Here is a 17,933-nt window from a genome sequence, read left to right as displayed (position 1 = left end):
AGCAAAATACTCTGAGAAGGAAACACCAGGTTGCTGGCAAATATGTGGGGAGGTAAAAGCCAACCGCATCTATATATTCTTTTCATGTCCAGTTTTGTAGCAGTATTAGACTGAAACAGGCCCTTATGGACACCATTTTTCAGCTCACACTTCATCTGGGGCCCGAGCAAATATTATGTCGTAGACCATCACAGCTACTCTAAACAAATTTATAAGTATCTTTTTTAGAACTTAAGAGTAGTGTAGTATAGTAAAAAACTGGTTGAAACCAGAGACACCACAACTAAGCAGATAGTAGCCATAATTAATGCAATCTGTAACATGGAAATGATAAATCAAAAAGTTTGATGTGAGAGATGGAAGAGGACACATACAAACACGTGTATGTATGGTGTGTGTGTGTGTCTGAAAAATTATGTCAGTTAACTTATTTATTTAAAGAAATAAAGAGTATAAAATGTTACTAATGGGCACTAAAATACAAGTAGCTTTCTCCGACTAGAAGGGACCCACGGAAATCACTTGATCACGTGATACTGCATCGCAGTCAACTGTCCCTCGTCACACCCCGTACGCGATCCCTAGTCTATCCCACAATGCTTTAAAAAGTTCGTATGAGAAACACCCGCAGCAGCTATCAGGTTAGTGAAAGTCTGTCTTGTCTTCGCTTTGATGTATCCAAGAGTTCTTGGTAGCTTGTTGTATTCAATGTTTGAACATTTAAGTACTTAGCAAAATACCCATTGGGTTTCAGCAATTTCGCTGATTTTGAACAAACGTTAGCGCTAACAAGCTAACCAGGCTCAAATCAGAAGCTAACGTTAGCGTCATGTATGCAGTTGGTATTGTGTTCTGACGTTCTACTTCCTGCTTGACTGCTATTTATTTAACTGTCGTATCTACGTTTAGCTGTGTTCGTTACTCATATTTTAGGCCAGGGAAGTTACACGTTTTTTGTTAACTGTCCTGCAGGTTTTGAGTGTTTTCATTTACATCGACCACCGATTTCCCTTCGCCTGCGAACATGGTCAACGTACACAAAGGTGTCCTTGTTGAATGGTAAGGAAAACTGTATCCCCGAAACTAACCCTCCCTAACATGCTCCCATTTTTGTCATTTTGGGGGGAGGGTAGCAGGGCAAAAGTGGTAGTAGCACAAAATTTAACCATCTTTGATCACTCAAGATTTGATGAAAATGGTCCCAAATCTCTCCAATCTACCATAGTAACATACCAAGATGTGTAGAACCCCTTAGAAAAAATGAATACTGTGATGTTACATCTAAAACTTTTGACATTATGGAAATTACAGCATGATTTACATTTCCCCCCAGCCGGCTAGCGAGCACTTCTGTTCTGGGGATCGCTCAGAGATCTCACTCATTGTCAATATAGGAATGCCTTCCACTTTGCTCCTGCGTCATGCCCCCACCACTTTTTAGGAGACTTAGACTACACCAGCTGAGCAGTATGGAGGCATTTTATGGTTTGTTTTTGTTTTTTGTTTTTTTGGTTGTTGGTTTTTCTGTTTGAAAAACCATTCGCTTACATTATTTGGAAGATTCTGCAATGCTGTTTTATTGTGAAACTCCAGCAGTGTTTTGAGAACTAAAAACCTAACTAAACCAATCAGCATTAGTGTGACTACATAATGACTGAATTTTCATTTTTTGGGTGAATTATCCCTTTAAGGGACTTTCTTGAAAATTTCCATACCATTTTTTTCCTGTGCAAAATTTAGCTTTAATTTAGAGCATTACTTAGCAGCCTACCGACAAGCTAGTATGACATGGTTTGTAAAAATGGATTCCTTATGTCTTTCAGTTTAATTTGATACCTATACCTCTACAATAAGTACAGTAGCTTAAAAACTGAGCCTACCACAGCTTCTGATAGAGAGTAATGTTGGTTGAGGATGTCCCACAGAGTTGAAGAGGCTAAATCAAGTAATTTTAGTGAAAACCATGCTATTACACAAAAATAAAACTCCTGATGAAATGTACCAGAGAAGTACATCATTCCTCAGAATGTAGTGATTTATAAAGTTGTTTTCCCTCTGTTCACTACACCAGTGATCCTGCCATGAAACAGTTCCTCCTCTACCTGGATGAAAAAATGGCACTGGGAAAGAAGTTCATCCTCAAGGACCTTGACGACACACACCTCTTCATCCTGGCAGAGGTGGTTCACACCCTGCAGGAGAGAGTTGGCGAGTTAATGGACCAGAATTCATTCCCCATCACACAGAAATAACACTCAATATTTTCAAAGAACTTTCTTCATGACCTGTTTGAGTTTCTCTAAATTAATATTGTTTGCAATGTTTTAACTGCAAACTGAAATAGGGTGATTACTCATTTTATTGCATTGTTTTTTGTTTACATTAATGTGGAATTTCTTTATATGCAAAGAAATAAAACTGTTGGCTTAATTTGTGCTGTCCTTCCATTGTGTCCATCACAGAATTAGTTAAAATACATGTTACTGTTTGTTTCTTGAGCTTTGTTTAAATTGCTGATTTGAGTTATCCATCCTACATCTCCCTATGTTTTCTTTCATGGTGCTGATGAACAATAAGAGAACCAGAGGTAAAGAACACAGAATTTCGCAGGGCTGTACAACTTTGTCTATTTTTCACTAGGTTTGGCATTAATAGTGAATTTTATATTTTAACAGAAGTTAAAGCATTTTGTTCAGCTTTGAACCCAAAAAAAGCATTTAGTGCAGATTTGATGACCACAAGAGAGATTCACGTGTTAAATCACATAAAATGGCAGCTAAATTGACTGCATTTAACCTGTTATATGAAGCCCATCCATGTTTAAATCTACTTAATACCAACTATGTGCATACGGTCTCTGCAATGATATTTGGTCCCCAGTTTTTTCACAAATTTTGTGGAGTATTATTCGTGTGTGTGTTGGTGGCAGGGTGAGGGGATATAAACTTTATTTAACTAAAATGCACTACAAAGTACAGTACAAGAATGCAATTCCTATTACAAAAAGAGTGCATAAACACAGGTAGTCTTGCCTTATTTGCAGTCTGTGCATGTAGTTTTCAGGGGCCATGGACATGCATCTGCACACAGATTCACATTGTACATCATGCTTCACTGTCAGCCAAGGATTTGTAGGATACAAAAACAAGGGAATCACAATGCAGTCTTCAGGGGCGTCTTGGTCATGGTATACACTCTGGTCTAATCAGAATATTAATCAATGTAAAATTGATACCACAGGTAAAAACAAAGACAAGAAGAAAATTCAATTCAATTTGCCACAATACTCTCCTGAGCTTCTTGTTATGCTCGACACACTGTAAGGTGAGCATGTTACCATGTCTGGAAAGTGGTGCAAGAAAAGTGATTTCTACTTGGAATACAAGTTAAACTCAAAGAGTGCAGCAGCAGACTTAAGTGACTGACATAGTGACAGACCAAACACTAATGTTATATTTTGTAATTCTGATGACAGATGACAGGATGGTAGCCTATGAGCTATGTTTACTTTACATTAATCTTATGCCACTGCAAATGTTGTGGATAACTGGCAACACAACAGTGCAGCTGTCAGTCAAAACTAATGGTAACATCTATTTCAAGATAACAAGACCAAGTTAACGTAAAGTTAACATGAAGTGAAAATCACTCACTCATTAAGTAAGTTGGAAGTGTTTCCTCCTTTTTCCTGAAAAGTTTGATGTCACAGTTTTCATTCTGGTTATTGCAAATTTATTATTAATCCCTGATGATCTGCCTTAAACACTTAGTCTATTTCATGGGAATGGGATCTAAGAAGTAGATTGAAGGTTTTAATTGGTGAATAACTTTATCAAGCATTTTGGCATCAACTAGGACAAACTTCTCATGTTTGCTAACCTAAAAACAAAGGTTCAGGCAGGTTAAAATTCCCAGGCTGGGGTTGACATACATTAGATCTAATAGTTTTTATTTTGCTTCTGAAGTGGACTGCAAATTCTTCATATTTAGAGTTAGTTAACATACTGCTGGACTTTATTAAAACAGGGTTATTTAAACAATCAGTGGTTGAAAGGAGGATTTTTTTTTGAGTTGTTCTGGTTGTCATTTATACATTTTGAGTGCTTGCCTTACTTGTTTAATTGATTTATTAAATGTTATTGCAGATGGTCAGCTGTTCCTGGAAATTTTGATAATAAACTACTAATTTATTATTTTGCCATATTCTTTCTGCTATTCATGTCTCTTTAATTGTTTAATTTCTTTGTTTGTCCAAGGGGGTGTCGGATTACTGCTTTTTGTTTGTTTTTTCCAGTTTTAGTGGGGCCAGTGTATCAAGAGTTGATCTGACTTCAATGTTAAAACTATCTTCAATGTGTCACTTAAAACTTCAATAAAATTTGCAGCCACTTGGTCTCTAGTGGAGAACAGAGCTGACTGCAGAATACAACCCTATACTGACCATTTCAGTCATTACACTTTCCTAATGTTAATTCTATACTACACAACACATTAAAACTGGACCAGCAGCAAGGGTTACACAGGTTAGGAAGTACTGTGTAGCCAATATATAATCAGTTTCTTTGGATGAATAGAGGGAGGACCAAAGTCAGGGTCTTGCTCAGGCCAGAGCTTGTTTATTTCTGAGCTGCACATGAGCTGAGATTTTAGCTGTAGTCTGCCAAATGGATCTACATCAGCACCAGGGCACCATCTACTGACATGAAAGAGTAATACATTGATGTAAGGACAAAGTTCAGTTCTCACCAAAAAAACGGGTAGGTTTCTGTTAACAATAAAAAACAAACATATAGCATTTTCTAGCCTACTGCAAGTGAAGCTGGTGAGGTTAAATTCAAAATAAAGTGATTAAATTTTAACCTTTTTTCAACTGGTGTGTGTTATAAACAGATAATTAAAAATGTCCAATAATTATCAATAGTCTTGACAACACAAAATTTTATTATGATACATTTTTTAACTCTTTTGCCAAGTTATGTGTGAGAATATATTGATAAGATCAGAACAGGAAGTACACTGTCTGACTTTTATCAGACCTCTTCTTCAAGCATTTCATCTGAGTTTTCATTTGACATATTATCAGGGGAGAGCGCGAACGCAGTCCCCCACTACCAGAAATTATGCAGTCGAGATTCCCACATTTGGGGAATTCGCAGGGGTCAGCACAACTGGAGTGCAATGGCTGAGCCTCGCCCTGGGTGAACCACCTTCTTGATCATGGTATCTCCCCTGCCAGGTAAGTATGAGTTGTACAGCTCAGAGACAGGGGGGTCTTTCACACACATACCAATCTGACGCATGGTGCTGACTATCTATAACTTACCAAAACCAGAGTGTATAGAAGGCTGTTTGAATCTAAAGGAATTTAATACAGAAAAGACAGTTTGGTACCAAGATTTACACAAGATTATTTACATTTTACTTGATATGTAGTGGTTAGATTTCCCATAATGCATTGCTGTACTCCCACATCAAGAGCTAACCTAAAATCACCAGTTGTATCTTATTTACCACCAATAAATGAGTCACAGCCCAACAGCAGGTTCAAGTCAGCCAAATCTAAATCATACTGCAGTTAAAGGTTGTTTAACCCCCATTTGAAATCTAGAGGAGAGAATTAAAACACAAAAAAAAGGTTTTCCCTCCCCCCTCCTTCTCATTTGAACCACTTCCGGTTCCTCTGTTCCTTTGTTTACTGTTGGAGGGCAGCTGACATTACTGCCACCTAGTGGTCTGGAAAGTGAACACTTTTGGTTGTTCTGCCAAATAGGATCTCAACAGCATCACAAAATGCAGCCCCCAAAATGATAATGCAGTTATTAAAAACACCTTTCTAAAACTGTTTCATCCGAACCTCAACATTATAAACTTCATGAGGGGAAGTTTTATTGCTCGACTGCATTAGTTCTAGCCAAGGCTGGCTGGCTGGACTGTTGGTAATCAGGGGCTAGGCCCAGATTCTTTTCTATAAAAAAAGACTTCTAAATAAACTGTTTCCACACATTTTTGCCTGCATTTGAGGGCTACAAACTACTTAAAAGGGTTTGAATTTGATTTACTATATAATCTATATCTGTACTCCAGCCACTCAAACCACACTGAGTGTCATATCAGATACCTACTACCATTACTACACATTATTACTATGCCTCCATGATAGAAACTACTCAAGACCCTTGATACAAACAAATCTTGCAGTAAAACGTGAGAAAATATTGTTACCTGTGGAAAAATGAAGATAATAACTGAGCTCAGTTGGGATGTTTCCTTTTCCTTCTTGGGATATTTGCCGCCCTCTGTTCTGGTCTCTCCCATCTTTACTGCAGATTTTCATCTCCTTTTGTCTCTTCTTCTGCATGTCCTGTTCTTTATTCTTCCCCTATCCCATCTCGATAATCTGTAATAAATTCTTCAGTAGACAAAAAATAATGGTAAATTCTCCAACAAACAAATAAATGAACATCAACATATATAAATGTGTCACATCAAATAACTGAGATTACTATTATTATTTGACAGAAAATCCACAACACATAATACAATGGCCGTTATGTTACTGTTGTGACATGTTGGAAGCAATCTAGTTTTAATACTGTTTCATGTGTTTATGCTGCTTTGCCATTTCTCAAAATGGTTAGCTTGTTAAGTGTCACCTGCTCTGCACCTCCACAGGTGTGTATAGATGGGGTGTTGGATAGCACATTACACTGCTCTCTGTTTCTATCACTCTTCTCCTATTCCATATTGCATATCTACTGGAAAAATCCCAGTGTTTCTCAGCATGGGAGAGCATGAGTGCCCAACAAAACATTTACTCAAATCAAGCATTCTGAGGACTTACAAAATTTAGAAAATTCATAAGACCAGTTTCAGTTTTTTGAGATAACAAAGGGACAATGAAAACAAACATCAAATTTTTATGTTAGTTTACCATAATGTTCACCAAATTAAGACAGATAATTTAACTTTTAACACTGAAAAGGGGGTGCACCATTCCTGGAAATACTGCAATACCAGGACGATGCGTGGAGTGGACGGAGCAAGCCCCTATTCCATCTCCCTGTTCCAAAAATCAATTTAATATATGGTCCCCGGGTAGGGGACGTATCAGATATTAAACTGATAAGAACAGATACTACACTTGATCTTAGCCAAAAGGCCGAGAAGCGATGCTGAAAAAGTGGCAAAGTGGGAGAGTCATTCTCCTCACTGTGAGTCTCACTCATGGTTGAATATAATCCCCACCCCACATTACAACCACTTCCTGTTCTTTGTTTACTGCTGGGGGACAACTGAAATTACTGCCACCTACTGCTCTGGAGTGTGAACAACTTTGGTTGTCCGGCCAAATAGGATCTGAACAGCATCACAATCTGCAGTCCCCAAAACAATCATGCAGGTAAAACCTCTAAACCTTTTTCAACAAACACTGAACACAATAACCTTCATGAAGGAAGGATTTGTTGCATTACTTTTAGCCAAGAGTGTTAACAGGACTGTTAACCATCAGGGTCTGTGCATAGAATCTTCAACAAAAACTTTTCAATAGAATTTCTCCATTTCTTTTTTCTTCTTCCTTTCCTTTCTGTGAAAGGTTCCATCTGAATTGTCATTTGACATATTATCAGGGGAGAGCGCGAACGCAGTCCCCCACTACCAGAAATTATGCAGTCGAGATTCCCACATTTGGGGAATTCGCAGGGGTCAGCACAACCGGAGTGCAATGGCTGAGCCTCGCCCTGGGTGAACCACCTTCTTGATCATGGTATCTCCCCTGCCAGGTAAGTATGAGTTGTACAGCTCAGAGACAGGGGTGTCTTTCACACACATACCAATCTGACTCATGGTGCTGACTATCTATAACTTACCAAAACCAGAGTCTATAGAAGGCTGTTTGAATCTAAAGGAATTTAATATAGAAAAGACAGTTTGGTACCAAGATTTACAAAAGATTATTTACATTTTACTTGATATGTAGTGATTATATTTCCCATAATGCATTGCTGTACTCCCACATAAAGAGCAAACCTAAAATCTCCAGTTGTATCTAATTTACCACCAATAAATGGGTAACAGCTCAACAGCAGGTTCAGGTCAGTCAAAGCTAAATCATACTGTAGATGACGGTTGTTTGATCCACACTTTAAATCCAAACAAGAGAATAAAAACACACAAAGCATGCTTTCCCTGCCCCCTCACCCACATAACAACCACTTCCTCTGTTCCTTTGTTTACTGTCGGTGCTAGTGACATTACTGCCACCTACTGATTTGAAATGTGAACAACTTTGGTTGTTCTGCCAAACAGGAACAGAACAGCACCACAAACTGCAGCCCCAAAATGACCAAATACAAAACACTTCCAACATACTGTTGTATTAGAAACCGTATTGGACTGCATTCATTTTAGCAAGGCGCACCTTCAGAGACTGAGTCCAGATTTTTCTCCATCAAAAAAACTCTTAAAAACGTACTTCAAAATAGACTCTTTCCATACATTCCTTTATTTACGTGTGAGGGCTACACATTGCTTAAAATGTGAGAATTTGAGAAGGAAGGACATGTTTGGATTTGATTTGCCATATAACCTGCACATGAATATTCTAGCCACTGCAGTGTGTCAAAACAAAATGACTATCATATGGAAAACCTACTACCATTATTACCAGGCCTACATGATGGAAAATCCTCAAAACCCTTAATACAATGGCATTTCGCAAATAAGATTTGAAACTGGCTAACTACTCAAAGTGACTGAGTAAACTTTTATAATTTGGTTGGAAAATCATTGCTGATGGACCTGCTTAATGGGAACCACAGATCTCACCTCAGTGGTACAGGTAGTAAAACATGAGAAAATATTTTTACCTGTGGAAAAACAAAGACAATGATGATCGAGTTCAGTGGGGATGCTTCCTGTTACCTCTTGGGATATTCAGTGTCCCATGTTCTGGCCTCCCCCATCTTTACTGCCTGACCCTCTTAGGTCTGCTTTCCCTCTGTAGCTCCAGTTCCCTCTTCCTCTGCATCAGTAGACACAAAAAAAGAATAATGGTAATTTCTCTAGCACAATAATAAATAAATGAATATCAACATACATCAATGTGTCTCCATTCAAGTAAGTGTCACATCAGATACCTTAGATTATTATTATTATTATTATTATTATTATTATTATTTGACAACATTTCCACAACACACAATACACAATACACTGACTGTTATGTTATTGTTGTGACATACTGGATATGATCTTATTTTAATGCTTATTCAACTGAATTGACAACATGTAAATGAACTAATCCTGCTTTGATAGCCCAACTTTGTTAACTGGTATGCCTAATTTTAGCCTGTTTGGATACCTACAAATCAGGTAACATGAGTTTTTCTGTTTTCTCTGCCCAACTTCACCCATCCTATCAATACATCACCATGTGCATGTAACACATTTAAAATCATTTCAATTCCGTGTTTGTTTCTTCATTTATTCTGACATTTCTCTGGAGTGAGCCAATTGTCTAAACTGACTAACATTATCAGCCCAGCTAGGGGCCTGAAGTTTAACTGGCTACAGTGCAATGAAAAGCATGTTAGTTGTATACAGCTTATGCTCCATTCATGACATGCTCACATAACTTGAAACTAGGGCTTCACAATTAATCCAAAAATTTTCATAAGTGCAATATGGCCAAACTGTCCGGTCCAAACTGTGGTTGTCTGAAGAAAAATGCGACAAAACAGCATTAAAATGAAATACTGTAGTGCTGCAAAGATGCCCTGGCTTACAGATGTAAGAAAAACATGTTTGTTTCATACAGACTACAACAAATGTCACATTTTCTTCAGTGAAAATGAAAATTAAGATTCAAAAATGGCGATTCCCACTAATTGTGCACCACATTGCAATTGCAATGTGTGTCAAAATAGCTGCAGTATGATTTTTTTTACTGTAAATATAAACCAGAGTTTAAACCAGAGAGAGGGTATGAATAATTTTGGACATGCCACTTTTTGTTCAAATGTAAATAAAAGTTGAGAAATATTTTTTTCCACAATGATGCCTCTTGTACATCGTCTTATTATCTTTTGGGAGAAGCCTGTGTCATTTCCGGTCCAAAAAAAAAACTTGCTGGTTGAATAAAAGTAATTTTAAGCCAAATTTGCCAGGGGTATGAATAATTTCGGGCTTAACTGTACATATCACTGTTTGACTACCTTACGCTCTAGCAATGAAAAAAGCAAACACTACAGCTTCATGCAACCTAACATTCCAGCTGTCTAAAGACAAAAACTCATTGCTCCTTTATTTTATATTCAACACTGAAAAGGGGGTGCACCATTCCTGGAAGTACTGCAATACCAGGTCGATGCGTGGAGTGGACGGAGCAAGCCCCTATTCCATCTCCCTGTTCCAAAAATCAATTTAATATATGGTCCCCGGGTAGGGGACGTATCAGATATTAAACTGATAAGAACAGATACTACACTTGATCTTAGCCAAAAGGCCGAGAAGCGATACCGGAAGACTGGACGGTGTGGGAGAGTCATTCTCCTCACTGTCAATCTCACTCATGGTTGAATATAATTTCGATAACTACAACAACAATATCGGCAAAGTGTAAGAGTGTAATATCATGTTTTATAACTAATCGGTACACAAAAGCACACGAGATCGTACAGTTTAGCTCCGAACATTATAATAGTGAATGCGGGGTTACTGCCATTTCTGGTCACGTGACGCGCTTCTGTCCAATAAACCATCACTACGAAGGAGTATTTTAAAATGCGATTTGCAGCTTTGACGGTGGTAGAACAGTTTGTTTATTCAATTATAGATTGAGATGAAATAACTATATTTAAAGACAGGATCATCTGTGTCTGTGAATATTAACAAAATACAGAAGTTTAACAGAGCTAATGCGCTCACAAAGCTACAATGAGCTCTGTCTCCCTCTAGTGTGGGAATCTATGCGGGAAAACTGCAGTCAGGCTGACACCGCTCATAAGAAACCCACATATTCTGTGTTGAACTCAAGTACAAGTTTCACTATCGGCAAATTAGAGCCGAGAATCTGAGCAAATGTATAAATTAAATTTAAAAATATCATAACCCGGTACACTTTAGTACAATAAAACCACTGATAGGTGGATCTCCACGAATCACAGATAATGAATCAAGCTAGCAGCAGAACCTCTTCAACTTCCAGCATTTGGGCTTTTCAAAATAAAAGTTGTAACAGCAACCGTTTAACATCGATCTCGAATTTGACAGAACGGAAACGGTATTCATAATTACGTTCAACGTTTTACGCAGCCGTCCAAGCTGGTATCTTGATTTCAAAATGTTTCTGAATACGGGAGTAGACATATGACGCTAATCTGCAAGTTAGAACTGATTCTGACTTTATGCGCTAACTTCAATGTAATGTTGGCAAAATGGCAACTTCGAGACGGAATAAACGTAACCTAAACAGCAGAAATTAGGTTTATTGTATTTCGGGAGAACCTGCACGCTGTGTATTAACGTTAAAAGTTAATTATCAGCAATGGCGTAGCTAGCTGAAGCAAATATCAACAGTAGTAGCTAGTCTAATTGTTAGCTAATGAAGTGAACGGTTTTACCTAATGACAGCCACCCACCGTAGTTAGCTAATGTTAGTACTTTACTTAAATTTGCCGTCGAGAGCAAATTAGCGAATGATAGCATTTGCTAGTATTACCGCCGAAGTAGAACGATTTATTGGGTCAATATGACATTAATACCGGTTATACATTTCGACCGTTGCTTGCACCTTACGTCAAGATCGCCTGTGACAATTTTAGCAAGGTTAGCATGTCAATTAGCTAGCCAAGCCAAGCTAGCCGAGCGGACCGTGATGCATCATTTAACAACCCTACAATTGAAACATTTTACAACGAGCAAACCTTATAACGCTACCTTAAACATTTGACGTACAGCCAGAAGAGAGGAATACCAATGAAAGAAAGAAGAAAAATGGTTGTAAAAGCATTAACCAACCTTAAATTGCCAAGTGCGGCCAGCGAGAGTGACAGTCTTCTTCAAACAAACTGTCCTCTACAAATCACCAACAGGTGGTGTCATTTCCTGTTGAGTTTTTTTTTTTTTTTAATAAACTTGCCAAAGACATCGCGAGAGTTCTGTTTACTGGCAATTCAAAACTAATTTTGAAGACTGAGGGTTTGTCACTACAAGCTACTTAGTTCATCATATGAAAAGTCATTAAATCAGTCATAATTCTGAAGTCATTAAGATATCAAATGTGTAAACAGTAAGTTAAGTGCTTTTTTCTATTTTTTGTTTGTTTGATTGGTTGTTTTTTTCAAATAATACTTTATAGTTTTTATTTACAAACAAAACCATACTTCCTTCTTTCCCCCACCCTCATGGCTTACAGAAATGTCTTACAAAAATAAATGCCGAAATATGCTACATTAAATACAATAAATGCAAAATAGAACTTAAAAAGGAACTTGTGGTTTAATATTATCGATTAACACATTTACCAACGAACATAACTTAGCTTCAACATAATTTCTGAATGCTGACTAAGTTGCACTACTTTTTTGTTATTGTTAATGCTTTAAGAGGGAGCTTCATCCGATTTCCACCGAAGAAGGATGAGGCCTCGGTACATAAATGTAGCAAAAGCTAGAAAACGCAGGGAGCCCCACGCTTCCCATTGTTATACAAAAGGCTGCCGAAGTACCCCTTTCAATTATTTTTGGCATTTTACAGACTAAATATTTACTTAATCGATTCATTATTGCGTGATAAAAAGTACTTCTATGACCATTTGTGATTTTAAGCGTTTTATCGTTGAGAACCTTGTGTTGTTAAAATTATAAATAAATCTATTCTTCTTAAACAGCGGATTACCACATGCATATATTGCTCACTTAGAGCGTCGATTGGAAGAGGTTTGCTTGAATTCACAATAATTTTTTGCTAATTGTTGCGTTTTTCTGCCAAGAACTGTGGGGTTTTCTAGTTGGTTCATGAGTCGGTTATTTGAGAAGACGACATCTTATTCTGAAGGAAAACAACCGGAAGTCTTATCCCTGGGTAACCGTTTATCTGACGTCGTAAAATCGCCTATTGACAGGAACCCCAGATCCGTGAAAGATCTCGCGAGAGTGAATATTTAAACCCAAAGCATGAGCTCTCGCTCTTTAACCCAAACCAAGTGGGTTTTTTTCCCCCAATGCTAGATCTGAATCGGACTATAAAACATAATTAGCGTATGCAACGAGCACTGTGAATAAACAACACGTATATCCTCGCGAGAGTTTCGTACATCAAGGGTTCCCTTCAAGACACAACCCTTCACATCGATGGTAGTAGCCATGGACGAGTATCAGGCAGAGGAGGAGGTGGGTTTTATACGTAAAACTTGTTATTGCATGTATTTAACATCTAGATATAAATCTCAAATATTACTACAAAATCCTGTCCCGTAATTGACTGTTAAATCGTTCGACCAGAAAAGTAACGTTAATGTTGTAAGGCGAACAGCCATGTCGGCTAGCTTGCTTAAACTACACTGTTTTGTTTCTCGTTAGACTGTGTTCGTCGTTGAAGAAGTGAGCAAAATAATTAAAGAGGTAAGCAAAAGACAGTCTTAATCCCTTTCGGTTTGTTCACAACGCCTTTAACTACTCATTACAACTGCTAGCTAACTTACAACTTTGTGTTTAGCGACCATTCGGTTGCTAAGGACACTATAACGGTTGCTATGTACCTGCCATATTTGCACCCATAGAATTCATACATACAACAGCTTAATTATAACGCATCTCAGTACAATTTTAAACAGTATTGTGCTTGTTAAAGATGTATTATACGATACGGATTACAAAATCATAGATTTATAATATATATCAGCTGTTTAAGTCGGTGGTGGAAGTACTCAGAATACTCTGTTACAAGTCCAACTTTAAAAACTTTAATGACGTTAAAGTACAAAAGTATCAGCATCAAAATGTATTTGAAGTACCAACAGTAAATGCACTCATTATGAAGAACGGCCTATTTCAGAATAATGTATATTGTATCATTGTGTATTGCTGGGCTAGTTGTAATTGCTTTATATACTGCTGTCTGTAATAATAAAATATATAATTTGTTGATAATATTTTGTATCAATAATTTGAATCAGTAAACTAACTAGTAACTCAATTTATCAAATAAATGTAGCTGAATAAAAGTACAATATTTCCATCTGAAATGTATAAACTAACATAAAATGGAATTACTAAAGTAAAGCACCACAATATTGTTCAAGTAAAGTACCACAATATTATACATAAGCTTACTTGACAGGGTTGCAAGATATGGTAAAAAAAAAATCACAGTGCGATTATTTTGACAAATATTGTGATTGTAATATGATTCCCAGTTAGTGGGAATGATCATTTTTCCGTCATAATTTTCACTGTCACTGAAAAAGTATTAAAATCATATAAATGTGACATTTGTTGGAGTTTGTACCAAACAAACAGATTTTCTTACGCCTGACCCATCTGTAAAGACTACACTATTTCATCATAGTGTTGTTTTGTCACACTTTTTTCTTTATCAAAAGAATCTGGGTTCTGCAATATGGATACTGCACTTTGCCATTTTGTGATTTCAGCAGTATTTTGACTAATTGTGCACACCACTGATTACATCATCAGATATGGTATGTTACTGTATTGGTATTGTGTGTTGATCAGTTCTCAGTTAAACATCAATTGTTGAAATTGTCTCTGCAGTCAGTTGAAGGAGTGATAGGGGGAAATGCATACCAGCAAAGCAGAGTGAACCAGTGGACCACCAGTGTGGTGGAGCAGTGCCTCAGTCAACTCAGCAAACTGGGGAAGCCTTTCAAATATATTGGTACATATGCCACTCCCTCACTGATACAAAGAAGCAAAACAGTAATGTTCTGGTGGTTTTAAGGCTCTGAAGCTGGTATTACAATTTGTGTTCTGTTTTCTCCACAGTAACCTGTATCATCATGCAGAAGAATGGAGCAGGTTTGCAAACAGCCAGCACATGCTTCTGGGACAACTCTACTGATGGTAAAATAAAACACCTCAGTTTTTCACAAGTAGCTATTAAATATTACAGAATTTTCTGTGGGACTGGATTCTCTCAAGTTATGTTTTAAACATTAAAAATATTTGCATGACAATGTAAATGGATAAAACAGAACCAATGCCTAAGCAGTAGAGATGTGAATACAACCTTTTTCGCAGCAGTCATATTCATATAAGATTCTAAACACAGGTATCACCAATCATAGTAGTTGAAGTCCCATTCTATTGAATGAACATGAACAAAAGCAGCACACTGACTCTGTTGACCTTAATGAAACAGAGGCTTAATTAGCAACACCTGTGTGTAGCTTACTATTTTTAAGTTGTGTTTTTTCTGTCAGCAGCTATCAGTGTGCTCTTGAGCAAGGTGGTCTTAGAAATGCTTCAGTTGACCTTTTCTGTGGCCACGTCTCAGAAACTGTGGTAGTTTGTCAGACTTTAAATGTGTAAATGCGGAGGTGATGCTGTCACTAAATTTACTGTGTTTTCCACCAATAGGAAGCTGTGCAGTGAGATGGGAGAACAAGTCCATGTACTGTATCGTCAGTGTTTTTGGCCTGGCCATCTGAACCAACTACAGTGAACCTCAAGTGTTTGCAATATTTAGGATTTTGTGTATTTTTGAGAACCAGCATGTTATGTTTGGTCATGTTGACTATATTTGATTAAACATATTTTGTTATATTAAGTGCAATTGATTAAAGCAATATCATTCTGTACATACATTGCTTTATTTACACTTCACACATGACATGTTCACGTGACAAGGTGCTGCACATGTATCTTTTATCTCATCAAGCAACAAAAATTGCAAGAACATCCAGCATATGAGGACCCACCACAACCTTATTTTACCACATTATACAATCATAATCTATATTCACACTGAAAGATCCAAAAATGTACATTTATGTCAACACGTACAAATTTGAGACTGCTGCAAATTTACAAGAAACCAGAGTCCATCCTGATTAGAATCTGTGTTGAGATATTATTTGTAAAGGACAGAAACACAGTTGTTCAAGCTGTTTTTGTCCTCAAGCTCCAGTTTTATTTTAAAAAAAAAAAAGGCTGCAAGTCTCACATTATAGGTAATCTAAGTGAAGTTACATCAGAAAAAATGATTACTTTTAAGTAACATGTTCTACATAACTACTGTATGTGCTTGGATAAGAAATGTTTAACATGATAGATGATAAGAAAGTAGTCTGTTTACGTGAAATTGTGTAAAATCCAGGCTGTTCTTCAAAATGCATCCTTCCAGTCATCTGACACAGTATGAAGTGCCATCACTTTGTGGTAAAATAAAAACAGTTATCATACAAGTGCAATTACAAATCTTCTGTATTACTAACTATAAAGGACACTCTTGCAGGGGGAATAAACAAATGGTGATGTGTATAGTTTGAGTTTAACATACAATTCTTTAAAAAAATTACTGCAGATTAAACTACCCAACAGTATGAAGGATAGTATAAAGTATCTAAAATGAGCACATCCTTAAACATCTACAGCAGTAAAATGCAATGTACATATTGATGGAGTAGGGGTGGGCGATATGGCAAAAATATCATATCATGATTTTTGTATTAGAAAATCACAATTTCAATTTTATCACGATCTTTACATGTATTTATATTATGTGTTATGCTATGTATTTAGATTTACATTTACTGTTTTTACTTTACTTTCTACTTCTTTTTTCAAGCACAAAGGTAAAAGTAAAGGTAGTAATGTCTGCAGACACCACAAACAGAAGATGGAACTAACTCTTTTAACAGAAACAGTCACCAGAATGTTTTGTTAACATGTTAAAATCACAACATTTTTCTTCTGGAGAAGGACAGAAGCTCCCAGACCCCCAGAGGACAGGGGACTGGTTTACCAACATGTCATCTTTTTCTCCTCTTACGAGTTTGCAGGTCTGTATTTAGTCATCAAAAAATACCAACAAGAATACCATTAAAGTACAACAACAGCAATAAAAATGTTGATTTTTCAAAAAAGGAAACAATAACAAGATTTTTAAATTGTAATTAAGTAAAAACATTAATACCACAATGTAAAAATACCTAAGTAAAGAATGTGAGTATTTTTTGGATCAGGTCAGTGATCAGTGTTTCAGTGACTCTCTGTGGTTCAGTGAATAGTGTTTTATTAAAAACATCTGCACCACGACATGATTTTCTATTTTTGGAGCTGCACATCTTTTTCGCTCGTGTCTAGAAGGTAACTCTTTATTTGCACAACTCTCGTGAGATTTGTGTCCGTTATTTCTACAAAAATAATCAAACTAAAATAATTTTTCACTTTCATATCAACTTTTTTAGCCCTTTCCATTTTAACTTGCTACATTTTTTTATCTCTCTCATAATCCCACATGGTATTCCCACCCAAAATCCATCTGAAATCTCCCTTTACCAACCCTCTGATAACTTTGGATATGTCCTTCTAATTTCTCAAATGTACTTTTTGGTGTGGCTAAATGAGAGAAGACTGTTCTCTTACTTTCTTACTACTTTCTGTTGTTCTCTGCATTTTTGTACCATTCAGAGTGATGATTTGAAGTCCATTACAGTTATGAGGGACTTTATGTGGCTAAATCCTAAATTACACCTACTTAAAAACAAGGGAGAAAAAAAACATTGCATACTAAACTGTTCCTTGGTTCGCTTCTCAGTCTCTGTGGCAGGGGGGCCTTAGAAAGGGAGAAAGAGTTAAAAAGCACACTTATTACAATTTAAACTGTCAGGAAAGTCTGTTTCCTCATCTTGTGATCCAAATCTCAGCATGTTCTTCAGGTTTAGTCCAACCAGTCTCTCTGCTACGGGC

The 17,933-nt window shown here is 36.9% G+C and overlaps 2 protein-coding genes and 4 non-coding genes across 6 annotated transcripts; 2 read left to right on the top strand and 4 right to left on the bottom strand.

The window, feature by feature from the left end:
* Positions 1 to 497: 497 nt before the first annotated feature.
* gtf2h5 (general transcription factor IIH, polypeptide 5) lies at positions 498 to 2,430 on the top strand. The gene is made up of 3 exons (XM_084738241.1): positions 498 to 641; positions 973 to 1,059; positions 2,072 to 2,430. The coding sequence occupies exons 2-3, from the start codon at positions 1,025 to 1,027 to the stop codon at positions 2,250 to 2,252; spliced, it is 216 nt and encodes a 71-aa protein (XP_084594367.1). The 5' UTR covers positions 498 to 641; positions 973 to 1,024; the 3' UTR covers positions 2,253 to 2,430.
* A 2,650-nt stretch (positions 2,431 to 5,080) lies between these two features.
* On the bottom strand, positions 5,081 to 5,244 carry LOC146314530 (U1 spliceosomal RNA). The gene has a single exon (XR_014771985.1). It is a non-coding gene; the product is annotated as a U1 spliceosomal RNA (small nuclear RNA).
* A 1,736-nt stretch (positions 5,245 to 6,980) lies between these two features.
* LOC146314529 (U2 spliceosomal RNA) lies at positions 6,981 to 7,171 on the bottom strand. Its single transcript, XR_014771989.1, has one exon. It is a non-coding gene; the product is annotated as a U2 spliceosomal RNA (small nuclear RNA).
* Positions 7,172 to 7,625: 454 nt separating this feature from the next.
* On the bottom strand, positions 7,626 to 7,789 carry LOC146314528 (U1 spliceosomal RNA). The gene has a single exon (XR_014771984.1). It is a non-coding gene; the product is annotated as a U1 spliceosomal RNA (small nuclear RNA).
* A 2,536-nt stretch (positions 7,790 to 10,325) lies between these two features.
* LOC146314527 (U2 spliceosomal RNA) lies at positions 10,326 to 10,516 on the bottom strand. Its single transcript, XR_014771988.1, has one exon. It is a non-coding gene; the product is annotated as a U2 spliceosomal RNA (small nuclear RNA).
* Positions 10,517 to 13,309: 2,793 nt separating this feature from the next.
* On the top strand, positions 13,310 to 15,820 carry LOC146314526 (dynein light chain Tctex-type 1-like). Its single transcript, XM_084738239.1, has 5 exons — positions 13,310 to 13,391; positions 13,581 to 13,622; positions 14,775 to 14,898; positions 15,006 to 15,083; positions 15,600 to 15,820. The coding sequence occupies exons 1-5, from the start codon at positions 13,353 to 13,355 to the stop codon at positions 15,668 to 15,670; spliced, it is 354 nt and encodes a 117-aa protein (XP_084594365.1). The 5' UTR covers positions 13,310 to 13,352; the 3' UTR covers positions 15,671 to 15,820.
* The last annotated feature ends 2,113 nt before the right edge of the window (positions 15,821 to 17,933 follow it).

Source organism: Lutjanus erythropterus, chromosome 15 (genome assembly GCF_056507025.1).
Source record: "Lutjanus erythropterus isolate fLutEry1 chromosome 15, fLutEry1.hap2, whole genome shotgun sequence".
Taxonomy (NCBI): domain Eukaryota; kingdom Metazoa; phylum Chordata; class Actinopteri; order Lutjaniformes; family Lutjanidae; genus Lutjanus; species Lutjanus erythropterus.
The sequence above is the reverse complement of the archived record's forward strand: the minus strand, read 5'-3'. Positions and strand labels throughout refer to the sequence as shown.